General features: G+C 34.9%; 2 protein-coding genes across 9 annotated transcripts; one reads left to right on the top strand and one right to left on the bottom strand.

Moving 5' to 3' along the window:
• Positions 1 to 3,827: 3,827 nt before the first annotated feature.
• On the top strand, positions 3,828 to 8,735 carry LOC148854407 (EID1-like F-box protein 2). 8 transcript variants are annotated; one of them, XM_088983629.1, is made up of 5 exons: positions 4,024 to 4,359; positions 5,307 to 5,363; positions 5,489 to 5,553; positions 6,097 to 6,412; positions 8,391 to 8,735. In XM_088983629.1, the coding sequence occupies exons 2-4, from the start codon at positions 5,345 to 5,347 to the stop codon at positions 6,391 to 6,393; spliced, it is 381 nt and encodes a 126-aa protein (XP_088839755.1). In that variant the 5' UTR covers positions 4,024 to 4,359; positions 5,307 to 5,344; the 3' UTR covers positions 6,394 to 6,412; positions 8,391 to 8,735. The 8 variants fall into 8 exon arrangements, 7 of the variants coding, with proteins under 7 accessions (XP_088839755.1, XP_088839756.1, XP_088839750.1 ...); XM_088983630.1 differs by having other exon boundaries at positions 5,317 to 5,363; XM_088983625.1 differs by having other exon boundaries at positions 4,064 to 4,359; positions 5,317 to 5,363; positions 5,628 to 6,412.
• A 236-nt stretch (positions 8,736 to 8,971) lies between these two features.
• LOC148854408 (uncharacterized) lies at positions 8,972 to 11,231 on the bottom strand. The gene is made up of 6 exons (XM_088983622.1): positions 11,103 to 11,231; positions 10,692 to 10,786; positions 10,177 to 10,440; positions 9,702 to 10,032; positions 9,361 to 9,442; positions 8,972 to 9,288 (listed from the first exon to the last, which is right to left on the bottom strand). Exons 1-6 carry the CDS (start codon positions 11,126 to 11,128, stop codon positions 9,097 to 9,099), a joined length of 990 nt encoding a protein of 329 aa, XP_088839748.1. The 5' UTR covers positions 11,129 to 11,231; the 3' UTR covers positions 8,972 to 9,096.
• Between the last annotated feature and the right edge of the window lie 2,305 nt (positions 11,232 to 13,536).

Raw genomic sequence — 13,536 nt, forward strand, 5'->3', positions numbered from 1 at the left:
AAGCTTTTATAAAGATAAATTTCAGCGGGTTTCAGGTTTACTCAAACTCAATACCCATGACGTGTGGAAATGTAATTGGCTCAAGTAAAAATTTCCCTTGGAGTCCAAACACCAATCCAATTATACATGGAAAATATCAGTGTTTTAAAGTACAACAAATATTCCATATGCACGGCAAGATGCACATGGCCAACAAATATTCCTATATGCGTTCTACCTAGTATTTGTTTATTTGATTACGGTTTTAAGTGGTGGAAATGATTTTTCCTCTGTTTTCATACTTTAATAGTGGGGACCGGTGCGATGCACAAGATTTATTAAGCGAATAAATTTAATTAAAAGAAAATAAAAATAAGAATACCATTTTTGCCCTTAATAAGGCATGGATAACCACTCTATTGGTTATATTTGGTCCATTTTGTTTTCTATACAAAAAAGTGTTAAGGGTATTTTGGAATAAAAAATCATGGGTCTAATGGAAAACAAACACTCCTTAATAAAGTGTTGATTAAGTAAATAAGTTATAAAATATATGGGATCTTTTAATAAAATGAAGAATATAAGGTAGGTTTAAGTAAATATGTAAAATTATAAGGTGTGTTCTAGTAAATGACCCTAATAGAAACACATATGAGTATACAATTGTTTTATATTTTCAACTTCTAAAATTATTAATAATTATTCATATTTTATATACTACTTTTAATAATTTTTTTATAATGCAAAAATAACAATAATTAATTTCAGTAAGGTTTATTCATCGAACTTATGAAACCAACCAACCTGATCAATTCGACTAGAGTTGGTCGGTTTTCTAGTATTTTAGGTCAGCTTTTGTTCAAAATTTCTCAATTCGAGCAAATTTGATCAATTTCACTTTGGCCATTTGTAAACCGACCAAAACTGAATGACTTAACCATGGATATATATTAATATTTTATATTTTAAATATAGTTTTTTATATAAAAAGTGGGAAATTTCTCACATTTCTTAGTCTAAAATGTTTTATATCATATATCTAATTTTAAATTTATGTTTTAATAATTGCATTATAATTTTTAAATTAAATTTAGTTTAAATCTTTTGAATCGACAAACCAAATAAAAAAGTCAATTCAAATCGTCTCAACTTAAGTGGGTCGGTTTTCACAAAAGGTCATGATGATGCGTGCTTCAACAGCTCCCAGCTGGCAGGTAACTCGGATGCCTAGCTGAACAGTGACGAGCTATATAGCTTACTGGGGTGACCTGCATAGAGACTGCGTTAGAATGCTCGTGTTGCTTTACCCGGGGGTGGGCACTCCGATGCTTAAGTTAAAGAGCTAGAGATTTTTGAGAGAGCTAAAAGCAAGAGAGATAGAGAGCTGTGAGAGTTAAATTGCACATGTACCTTATGAGATTGGAGGTAAGGCCCTTATATAGCATTGTTTGGCATAGGCTTCACACATCGCATCCGTGATCTTTGGGAATACGTGCCTAACTAATTTAAAGTCCTCGGAGGTAGCCGTGCACGTAGACCAGTTTTTGCGCCTTATTGGTTTCCTCCGAAACATTCACTGTGGGAGTTGACTTCCTAGAGACCTATGAGTGACGGGGTGCATGCAGAATTGATCGGTGAGCACGTCTCACAGGTCGCCACGTAGACCTCAATCAGGTCGGCAAGCCCTTGAGAGAGATCACTCCTCACGTCGAGGTCACTACAACCAGTATTGACGAGGTACCACAGGTCAACCTTGGACGAGGTGGTGCTAATGCCCTGTCGAGGTGCCCGAGTTGTGGACGAAGTCACCAACTAGGTTTTCACTAAGTCAACAGAGGTAGCCACGAGCTAGGACTTCCATCATTTTGGCTAAGGAAAATCATCGTCTAGGTGATGTCGAGATGTCATCTAGTTGTTCTAAGATGCCATGTGTCATGATGTCAGTGAATGGCCAAATCTGCCCTCATCAAGTCAGTCAGTTTTTAGCTAACTAGGTCAATTTGATGGGCCAAATAGCCTACGACTGGATCGAACCAACTCATGAACACTCATAATTTCAACTAAATTAATAGTCTCATATCTGATAAATAAAAATAGTTTAATCTCCAATAATTATTGAAAATTTATAGCGAAAAAACACAATTATGGAAAATATATTGATAATGAAAAAAATACAATAAGTACTAAAAATATATTAACTAGTCAATAAATAGTATAATTTCAAATAATAGTTTAATCTCTAATAAATATTAATCAATAATTTATAACAAAAATACAATAAATACAATAAATACAATAAATTAAATTTAAAAATTTCAATAATAGTAGTTTAATCTCCAATAATTTTTGAAAGTTTTTTATTAAATAACAAAATAAAATAAATTTATACATAATCATCGAAAACACATTTATCACAAAAAACAATAAATAATTACTGAAATAAAATAAATTTTAATTTTATTATATATAGTTATATAATAAATAGATATTACAAGTTTAAATTTATTATCAATAAATATTATTTTTTTGAAAGTTATTTTCTTGAATTATTACTTGATATAAGTGAAATTAGTTATTTACAATATTATGTGAAAATATTATATTATTATGAATTTTAATATCACGTTATAATTATTTTTCTACTTTTCATATTTTTTTAATTTATTACATAATTTCTTTATTTCAGCTATTTAAAATATAGTTATGTTAAATATTTTGTTACTTAAATACTTAAGTAATATGTAAAATATTTAAATTTTAAAATATTAATTATTTATTGAATCTAATTATCCATAAAATCATAGTTTATACTATTATTACATAATTTTGTAATATTTTAAATTATTATTAATTTCAATTTTATGTTTTAATTAATTTTCTGATTTGAAGAAAATTTTTAAATTTATTACATAATTTCGTTATTTGAACTATTTAAAATCTAGTTATGATAAATATTTAGTTATTTAAATAATTTATAAAATATTTTAAAATTTTTGTTGTGAATTTTATTTATTTAAAGCTACTACAAATTATTAAATATTTGAAAAACATTTAAATCGATAATCTGGAAAAACATATTTTAAATTGTTAGTACATAATTTCGTGATATATTTTGTAAAAATATACAATTATTTTTGTGTTTTTAATAAATATTTTAAAGTTATTTTATAATTTTGTTAGAATATTTAAATAATTCTTAAATTTTTTAATCCAAACTTTTTTTCGATAGGTATAGATAAAAAGTAGGGGAGAGGATAAATAGGAATTAAAGATAATTTAAAAGAGAAACTCTCTACTAAATTAAAGATAATTTTGGAGATAAATAAGAATTAGAAATAGTTTAGAAGATAAATAGGAATTAGAGATAATTGTAGAGAAAATAGGAGATAGTGGAGGAGGTAGTTTAGGAGAAATTTTAGGGGAAGAGATTATTTAGATTATTGAAAAAAAAATGCATATCATTAATTATTTCAAAATAACATGAAATTAAAAAAAAAGAGTAAAAAAAGAAAAGAAAATTTCTACACTTCCTTATATAGATTTAATTCTTTCTGTTAAATTTGGTTACTGTAAAAGTAAATTATTTTTTTTAACAGTCGGTCTATGTCTACAGACGTAGTCAGCCATTTGCGTGGAGCCAATCAATTGTTATGCTCCTGTGCCTAGTGGCAAGTGCCAACATATAATTTGCAACATACGAGGCATGTTTAGTTAATTAATTGTTTACCCAATTTCTTAATAAGGAATTAATGGTCTCTTCAGACACCGAAAGGTTGTCTCGATGCACCTGACTTATTTCGCCACGTGGAAACACCTATAAAGAATTAATGACTTCCGTATTTATGCCTGTGCTGAGTTGACAAAGAGCTTTCTTCTTAAATTCAGAGAAATGATTCAGAAAGCATGTGCCCTGCAAGACACGTGATGTACCGAAATCTCCTGATAGCACCTACACGATTCCAATCCCACGGTCAAACGACGTTTTGTAACCACCGATCTCGCTGCTTCCACTTCTATACTATCATCTTCGTCGTTTCGACGTATAGATTGGAGATGGATGTTCTTTCCTTCTCTCTCTCACTTTGAGGCCGAGAGTCCGAGACCCTCTTTTGTCTCTCAGTCAGTTCCACGATATCTGATCAGGGAGTGGAGTAATCAGCAAGATCGTGAATAATTGCCGTCTCGGACGAAAATACCCTTTGCTCCATGTTCGAATTGCGAGGCTCTGTATAAATTTCTCAGATAGTTTTGATTTTTTGAATTGCCCTTTGTCTTCCATTAAAACCCTAACCTGCGTTGCTCTTCTTCCACGGTGAACCCTTTTCTTCGCTATCTAGGGTTTTAAGAAGATCCCAAGATAACTTCTTCAGCTGAGGTGAGGTGAGAAATTCGACTTTTGTGCGGTTTCTTTTCTTATTCAACTATTAGTGTCGGGTTATGCTAATCTGCCCTTGTAGAAATTAATTTCTTGTCTTTCTTATCTTTTTTCTCCTTTTGTGTTTAACAAGAGTGCTTTGGTTGATTTGATCTGGATTGTGCTTTAATACATCGTTCTGTTTGCTTGAAATTAAATTAAATTCTGGGCAATAATGGGGAGCAAAGAAATGCAGATCTTACTTGCAGGTGGGAAAATGCTTGACATTGTTTAAGTAAAAGGAGTAGATTTGGCGAAAAACAAGTTATGCGCAATAAAGAGTTACATGCTAGTGGTATCTCTGTAGATTTTGTAAAATGCTACCCATTGTCAATGTTGAGGTTCCCTGAATCTGTTGTTTGGGATGTAAACGAAAAATGCATTCTGTAAGTGGAACCAAATGTTTAAGCTCGAACACGATCTAATATCTCTGATCCAGAACAGCGGTTGTTTTTATACTAAACAACGAAACCGGTTCTCTAACTGGAATAGAAGAGCTAAACTCGTGACAGAATCTGTTAAGTTATAGCTCCCCGGAACCCAAAGTATAAGCCCTTGGTACACGGTTTCTAAGTTACCACATCGTCTAACTGTCTATTTCTATATAAGGGCTTTGGTGCATTTTTGCTCTCTCACTACTTGATTATTCTAGAAAAGATGTATTTCAAGTGTCAACAATCAACATACATTTTGAAGGATGGGAGAGAATTTTTTTTCCCGAAAAGAAAGCTGGCTTATGATGTCTTACCTGCAGTTTGTGTATCATAAGTAATTGCCATTTGAACTCAAAACCCAACTGAACCAAACCTTATCCCAATTATATAAATAGAATTCCTGTTTTATCTTTCCACTCTATCATTTGGCAGTTGAAGTAAATAAAAGGGTAAGCAGATTGAAAATAAATGAGGTTCAGTTTCTTGTAGGAGTTCATCCGATCTGCGGACGGTAATCATGGTATGTCTTGTTATTGGTATGTTAATTTTGGGTTCACTAGGAGACGTCCATTTCCATTTGGTCCAGTTATAGTGTAAATGAGTAAATCTTTCAATTGCACCTAAACTTACTTAACCTCACTTAACTTTATGTGTCTGTCAGGATCAAGGACTCTCATGCTTGCAGTGACTCTGGTGGAGACCTTTCCTACAATCACTGGTAGCCAGGTTAGCAAATGATCCTAGCCACTAGATCCAGCATGGACTTTTGATAATTTATGTTGCCTTTCTCACCCTATTAGGCACAAGACAATGATTGTAACAAAGCAATATCGTTGCATGCACTCGACAAGCTGTGTATGCACTAAAGGTCACCTTAATGAAGATGTGATTTACCTGGTTTTTCAACAATTGAATTGGAATCCTAGATTGATAGCCACCCTAGCTTGTGTATGCAAATGGTTTGATGACATTGCAAAGCGGGTGCTATGGAAAGAGTTCTGCCGCACACGAGCCCCTAAGATGATGCTTGATTTGCAATCTAGTGGGAGTCACAGTGTTGATGGGAACTGGAAGGCACTTGGGAAACTGCTCATTTACTGTTCAGGGTGCAAGAAGGGTGGCCTTTTTAAAAGCATTCACATGAATCACATCCCTGGCCACTTTGTCTACAGGACTCGGTTTTCTAGGACATCAGGGAAAAGCTTTCTTTTACCCCAATGCAGAACAGATGTTTTATATGTCTCTGACCCCTGTGAACATCTTGACCAGGGGGAGGAGGGTGATGTGGGATTCTTCCGTGGTGTTTTCATGTCATTTTCAGTTTCAAGAGTTCGAAAGATGCTGATAGATAGGGAGGCCAAGCTTCACCCAACAGAAGTGTGCCCATATTGCAAGGCAAAGCTATGGAGCATGCTACAGGCCAAAATGATACCACGCAGTGCATGCGACAGATTGGGCTCTTATGAAGATTGCATTGAGTATTATGTATGCCTTAATGGACACATGCTTGGGATCTGCACCCTTCTGCCCTTGTCTGATTCAGAGGAGGCTTCTGAGTTGGAGTGATTTTTAGAATTGGAACATGGTATTCTCTAACCTTCCAGCAGGAAATTTTTCTTTCATCAATGTGTTTGAAAGAGACCATAATATGATTTTCCCAACACTGGATTTTGTCATTTAAAAATGGGTTCTGATACTGGTGGTGAACAAGATTATTTCATATTGGAATAATCTTGGGATAAATGCATAGAAAGAAACCTTCCTGCATGCGGCATCTAAAATTGCCATTCAGTGGGGGAGGCCTAATAACCTTTGTCTTCAAAATGTTCCAAGTGCATAAATCTAATCAGATTTCAATTGGCTTTTTTGTTTTCTTCCATGACCATTTCTCACTTTTTTTTTGTTTGTGGGTCATGATCATTTATCATGTTTTACTGCACTTCTCAAGATGTAGAAGAGATTGGGTGGTTGGTATCTTCTACGAATCCTGTTTTGCTGGAGATATCTTTGATTGGACCCAGAATGATGAACCCCACATCTGCTTGTTTTCCATGCAGCATAAATTTAAAGCATAACCAAGGCCATTGGCTTGGCTGGCAACTTCCAGCCAACTGCATTGGGGTCTAGAGTTTAAGCATACAAGTCATCACTTGTATTAATCTTGATTGTACCATGTATACATAAAACTTTCACATCTCTATCTCTTTTCTTGCTTGCTTCATTATTATTCCCCCCTTCTCTCTGTCAGTCTTGGACAGGTAGAATTTGAATAGAAGGATGAGAGGTAGAGATGTAGAGACATAAGAATTAGAATAAAAGGGGATCATCTGGATCAATGACATGTTCACTCCCCTGGCCCACTTAACCCTGTATCCCATCTTCTATTGAAGCTTTCCTCTAGTTATACTAGCTACCCAAATTTTCACTATCATCATCATCCATGCCTTATCCCAACTATATGGAGTTGGCTACATGAATCCTGCTTCTCCAATCCATTCTATTTAAATCCATATCCACCGTTAAATTATTAGTGCTTAAATCATTACTTACTACTTCTACCCATGTCTTTTTTGGTCTACCCCTAGCTCTTCTTGCCAAAATTTGACCACATGGTTAGGGTTTTGAAGTGAAACTTTCCCCATGAATAAGAATTGCAGGCAGGATCATGTGGGCCTCTTGTGTTGCAAACCATGTTGCCAGAATGCAAAATTCTTAGGTTGTTTAGACTTCTTCACCAAGTGAACCATCTAGGAAACCCCCATACCCAAACTAGAAGTATCTTAAGTTTTTTGGTAATAAAGCTTGATACTTATATTTCACAATTAAAATGTTTAATGTTTATTGTCTTGGTTTTTTTTTTTTCTTTTGCAACACTTAATGAAATATGATTTAGTTATTGCTGCGTAGGGGATGCCTGGTCATAATCTGCATGCCAACTTTCATTAGCAAGACAACCTGTTGTGGTGTAACTTAGGCATCTCAACTACATATGACCTATGTATAGTTAAAGCAGTGAAGGAAGTTTCTTTCCATGCAGATAAGTTATCTCTTAAAAATTCAATGAAAAAATCTACTGGCTTTTGTGCACGTAAAAATTAAATTCTTTGTGTTGCCATTCACATTACGCAACAATAGATGGATGCTACTGCTTTGATATAAGAACAAAAACTTTGTACTTCAATATAGAGTTCATTCTTTTTAATTTCTCCCTTTTTTAATGCTGATTTGTTGCATTGGTCATTTGGAAATGCAAGGGGAATGTGCCACTGGCTTGACATAAAACAACAAAATTGGGCGTTGATTTTCAACTATAGAGATTAGCCATTCCCAACTCTGATTTAGTAAACTAATTGCCCCATGATTTGTATCCATTGGATCCATCTCAATTGAGCATATTCCTTTCCTCAGAAGGACAGAGCCCAATCTGTTTTTCTATCTAATTGTGTTTCTGAAGCCCCTTCTGAAAGTGAAAGAATCAGTTAATTTGATGTTTTGAATTAATAGATATTTGTCACTAGTTTAATGTTAAAATTATCCCTGTGATTGCTTTTTTGTTGTGGCAGATTTCCATCATCTTTTGGAATATCTTCTTATTGCCATGGAAGTTACTTGGACGTGGATGAGAGAAACTGTTAAAGCTGTTAAATTATTGCCAACACTCTGTAGGGCACAGGATTGTTAGTCACATTATTCTCCATGTTTGGGTATTATGCCCTAAGCTTTTCCAGACAAACATGACACTTGAAATTAAAGGGGCAGCTGTTGTTATTGACCTCTTCCCATCGTCAAGTATTTATACTGTCTTATCATGAACGTTGTAATCTATTTGTACATTGTATGACCTACATGTGTATGTGAATTGCAGCTTGTTGGTCCACATTAATCCACGCACTTATCTTTTATGCCAATCTGTGATTTCATTAATGTGAATGATAAAATTTGACTCCGGATCTCCTTCCCCCTCTGCCCACGTCTACCCACAACACACTACCCCCGTGGATTGGGAACATCTCCCCATGCATAATATTATGCAGGTGGATGAGATGTTCTCCATGTGTAGCTGCGATGTTTTGTGGGTAGACGTGGGCAGGTAATCCAAAGATCGAATACTGTTCTGTGTGTTTGTAATGATGTAAAGAATACATTTCAATGATGCTACAATCATTTCTTTAAGTCGCAATTGGTGAAAGAATTATGTACACATCTCAATGAGTTTTACAGATTATTGTGTTTTCCCTGAAGTCAAGGGAGCTACAGCCTTGGTGATGTTTAGAAGCCACAACAGTTGCCAGTAACATTTCCTGATGACCTGAACTTGTTTGCCTTATCTTTCACTTTGGATTCATCATTTCTTCGGTTCTCTTCTGCTTGTGCTCTTGCTCCCTCGGCAATCTGATTGATCCTTGCCAATTTGTTTTCGAAATGATGCAATGCTCTTCGTGCTTTTTGCTCCAACTCCCTCTGCAGCAGTAGATAATTAGTTGCTAGAACTAGTAACCATATTCTTACTTAAATTTCGAAGTAAAACAAAACCTGTTTTCTTTCCAGTTGGCGTCTAGCTTTTGCCTTCTTTTCATTTTCCCACGATAGAATTGTGGACTTCGTTTTCTCATCCCTGAAATCTGTGCTTATTAGTAAAAGAACAAAATCAAATGCTAGCGGCCTCAATTATAAACATTTAAAAGTTTTTCTCCCTCTTTCTTATTTAAAGGAGGTGAGTTATGATCTTGAACTCTTGTTTGCTTTAACTTTTAAATAATATTTAGCACCCAATCCCATGGTCGGTTCCCTGGGAGTAGGACTGCGTTCCCCTAATTGCTTCAAGTTTTAAAACAGAAAAGTTAAGTAGACAAGTAAATTAAAAAATGAACTACCGTTTTTTAATCTTTTCCGTCTCAGCTTTCTCCCAGGCATCTACTCGTGATCCTTTGGTCGATCGTCTTGTTGAGTCCCCTTTATGCTTTTCATCTCCAGCTGTTGATAGTGTAGGCTTTATGCTGGGTGGAGGGGTTGGCCTTGGTTTTGTAACTACTGCACTTTCTTGTTTCTTGCTGTTTGTCTCATTCGAGATTTGATCAGCTAGAGTTGATGTCTTTTTTATGGTTGGGACTCTGCTAGCGACCTTTTCTGGTGTCTGTTTGTTGACAGCAGCACTATCCGTCATGCTTCGCTCCACTCCCTCTGGTTTCTTCATGGAAGGATCATCTGCAATCGAGCAATAATCGTTACCCGTGGATAAAAATTAATTGAAAGTTGTCTCAGAAGGCATTTATCAAAAAAGAAAAAAAAAGTTGTATCAGAAGGCAGAAAATCGTCTCAACTTCTGAATTTCCTCATTGGTTTCCTTACCTGAAGATCTTTTGGATGCTCTAGTGGCTTCCTGTGGTCCAGTTACATCATTGTCTTTTTTGCTCCTGACCTTGACCACCAAGGTGGTTTTCTGTCTCTCTCTCATTTTTTTCTGGTTTTCTAACTCTGCTTCTTCAAGATAATTGATGGCAAATGCAGTGGCGGCAACAGAGGCTGCAAATTCACCACCATCACTTGAATCATAATCCCGCATGGCTTGGTGTGATTGAGAAAAATGCTTCTGGAACCAGCTCTTCCTTCTTTCTACAAAAGAGTGGGGAAGGGGGAAACGGTCATTATCTTTTGCATTCACATACTCCAAGCATGTTTTCTGGGTTTCAATGCATAACCAGCAATACAGGCACAGAATGGGGGATTCTTGTTTGTTAGTTGCTTGGTTTTAGATCGTTTCTAGATGAGCTATTTATTTCCTGGACTTGTCACTTTGTCCTCCTTTTGTCTCCTCATTTTGTTTTTGAATATAGTAATTTTTAACCCAAAATGTCCACTAATACCTGTTTTGAAGGAATTTGTCTTTTGTGGTGGTATCCTTCTATCCCTTGCGCTGGTGGGGTCTTGGCTATCCTGTCCAACATCAGAAAAACTCACTCTAACAAAGTGGTCAGCAACCTCAAATCACCATGAAAAGCTACAGATTAAAAGAACCAATACATTGATAGTTGGGAAGAAGGATTCTGGGATAAGGCTTGTGTTTACTATATTGTGGATGTAAAGCATGGAAACAGCAAGTCATCTAATCTACTTACAGGGGAAGAATGATATGAAGAGAGAGAGAGAGAGAGAGAAAGAACAGAAAATGAATTTCTTAGCTCTTTTTCAAGAAAAAGTATAGAATGAGGTTCTTCTGATTCCTCTAATGGTAGAAGAGCTTAATAAAGAATGGCTGTGTTGTGATAAGAGAGTACCTCATTTGCTTAACCAAGTTATCCATTGTTTCAGAATACTGGAATGAATCCTTTGGAGTTCCTTGGATATTGGTTTGAATGCGAAGTTTGATGTAGACGGGTCATTATTTGAAGGGCCAGCCTGCAGAGGAAGTTTATGGAGGTTGTAATGCCATCAGCTGGCAAACAGGGGATTGGAAGGGCAAGCAAAATCTTATGCTTTGCATACAATGTCCGGTAAAGGAAAGGATTCTTTCCGGTAAAGGAAAGGATTCTTTTTCCTTCAAATTTGGGTTTAAATTGTATATATATATATATATATATATATATATATATATATATATATATATATATATATTATGCTTTCTTTGCATGAAAGACACCCTTTGAGTTTTAAGTTCTTAATGGTTAATAGGTTTGGGTTCGAATACACAGGGATGCTTCCAACTTATATGAACTTACTTTACCCATTATATTCGCTAGTAAGTTATTTGTTCCTTCCACTCGGAAAGCATTAAAAGAACATGAAAAAAAGTGAGGTCATGAGTCGTGACAATTGTTGGTGACTTGGTCCAAGTATTTTATTGTATGTATTTGGTTTCGGTTTTATTGAGTAAACGCTGCTACATAGGCGTTCTATCAACAAAAGCCTCATTATGTTCATTTGTATGTATTGATTTCTGTGTGTTTCTTTTTAGGAAGTTTCATTTTGGAATTTCTTGAAATAGGTAATCATTTATTGGCACTTTGTTGATGTGATGATTAATGGCGCCTATGTGTCATGAATGCCCGATTTAATTGTTTTTCTGGATTTTGCAGTTATACAAATACAAAAAGTTTATTCAATAAACATAAACAGAATCAAACACCCGTATTATGTGGAACCCATTTGAACATGGTAACTCTCAAATCATATAATTTGAATTTTTTTAATATAAAAAGACTAAATTAGGTTTAATTTCTAAATAAACAATATATTGTAATTTTTATGAATAAACAATATATTATATTTGATACCAGTTGAATGGCGGTAAGTTTTTATGGTACCTCATAGTCGAACTTTTTTTCATTTTGAGTTGGAATTTAGAAAAAGTGAAAAAAAATAAAAGTTTTTATTTGCGATTGAGAATATGAGAAAGCGCGTCTAACCTGAATTAAGAAACAACACGATTTAGAGGCTTGGAGTGAGAGCAAGATCAACACTATTCTTATACTTTTATTTACAGTCACACAAATAAGAAGTGCTGTCAATAGGTCAGGCAGACCCAACAGATCCAAATCGAGCCGATACAATTATAGAGTCTGGGTCTGCACCATGTGGTTCAATGTATGGTTTGTGTTCCAATTGATTTTGGTTGTTACAGACCAATTAAGATCCAATCTATCAAAGTTCGAAAAGGATAGGAATACTCAATGTTTTCAAAACTGGATCAGAAAAATCGGGAATCGGTCAGTTTGGTTTTACTCCATAACCATTTTTTGTAACAACTACAAAGGTTTATTTGTAACAACTACAAGTAAACACTAGAAAAACACAAGACCAAACCCCATCAATTTGTAACAACTACAAGTAAACACTAGAAAAACAACAGAAGAGAACAACCAAGCATTACAAAGGTTTATTTGAGTCACTTTGAGCCAAAATTCTGACCACCATATGCAAGACTGTTCAAAGTGTCAGACAATCGACCATAGAAGGCCATTAACCCAGTTAAACCCAACCTAAACCCGGATCATATTAGTCTGTTTCATGTCATATGATGAACACTAAGGTTATGTTTGGTTTGAATGAAAAAGGTAAAAAAAGTAAGGGAAAGACAGGAAAATCAATACAAGATTTGTAAAAGTTTCCTTACCTTTCCCTACACTTATCTTCAAACCAAACATAACCTAAGTGTTGAAATATTTCAACTCGTTAGTCAAGAGTATTTATGATCAGAACACACTAGAACAATAATTAAAAACATGTGCATTAATTAAGTCACTACTCACAAATTGTTCCCACATCTCTACCCATAGAACACCACCGCTATGTACTGTGAACATCTCCTCATGAATGACAAGGAAGATATTCCCAATGCACAGCTGTAATGTCCAGTGGGTAGGGATGTGAGGACAACTCGTGGGCAGCAGATTCGATCCCTAATTAAGTGTTAAAACATTCCAAATAATCAGGGTGAAATAGTAAAGATAAATGTCTAAGAATAATATTGAATATGAAGACCCAAGCTTTTTTCACCTCCCCTCTGCCATAATTATAGATTTGGCAAACTATAACGGTTTGATCCCTCACCAGAGGGTATGTAGGAAGCCCCTCTAAGGTTTGACCACCTTTGTTTTTCTTCTTTTCCCCTTCTCTAGTTCAACTTGCTACCTTCTCATACATTTAGGGCATAAACCACATCTCCATTGCCTTGTACACGAAGTAAAAAAAATGAAAAAAAAAAAAATCAAT

The sequence above is a fragment of the Nelumbo lutea genome, chromosome 4 (genome assembly GCF_056320005.1).
Source record: "Nelumbo lutea isolate HS-2025 chromosome 4, American lotus-T2T, whole genome shotgun sequence".
NCBI lineage: Eukaryota > Viridiplantae > Streptophyta > Magnoliopsida > Proteales > Nelumbonaceae > Nelumbo > Nelumbo lutea.

Bases quoted from the DNA above. Each gene is read 5' to 3' on its own strand.
- LOC148854407 (XM_088983624.1), top strand. From the start codon at position 5,638: ATGATTGTAACAAAGCAATATCGTTGCATGCACTCGACAAGCTGTGTA.
- LOC148854408 (XM_088983622.1), bottom strand. From the start codon at position 11,128: ATGGATAACTTGGTTAAGCAAATGAG. The intron at 10,441-10,691 runs GTATTAGTGGAC...ACTCTTTTGTAG, and splicing joins GACAAATTCCTTCAAAACAG to AAAGAAGGAAGAGCTGGTTC. The intron at 10,033-10,176 runs GTAAGGAAACCA...GCTCGATTGCAG, and splicing joins AGCATCCAAAAGATCTTCAG to ATGATCCTTCCATGAAGAAA.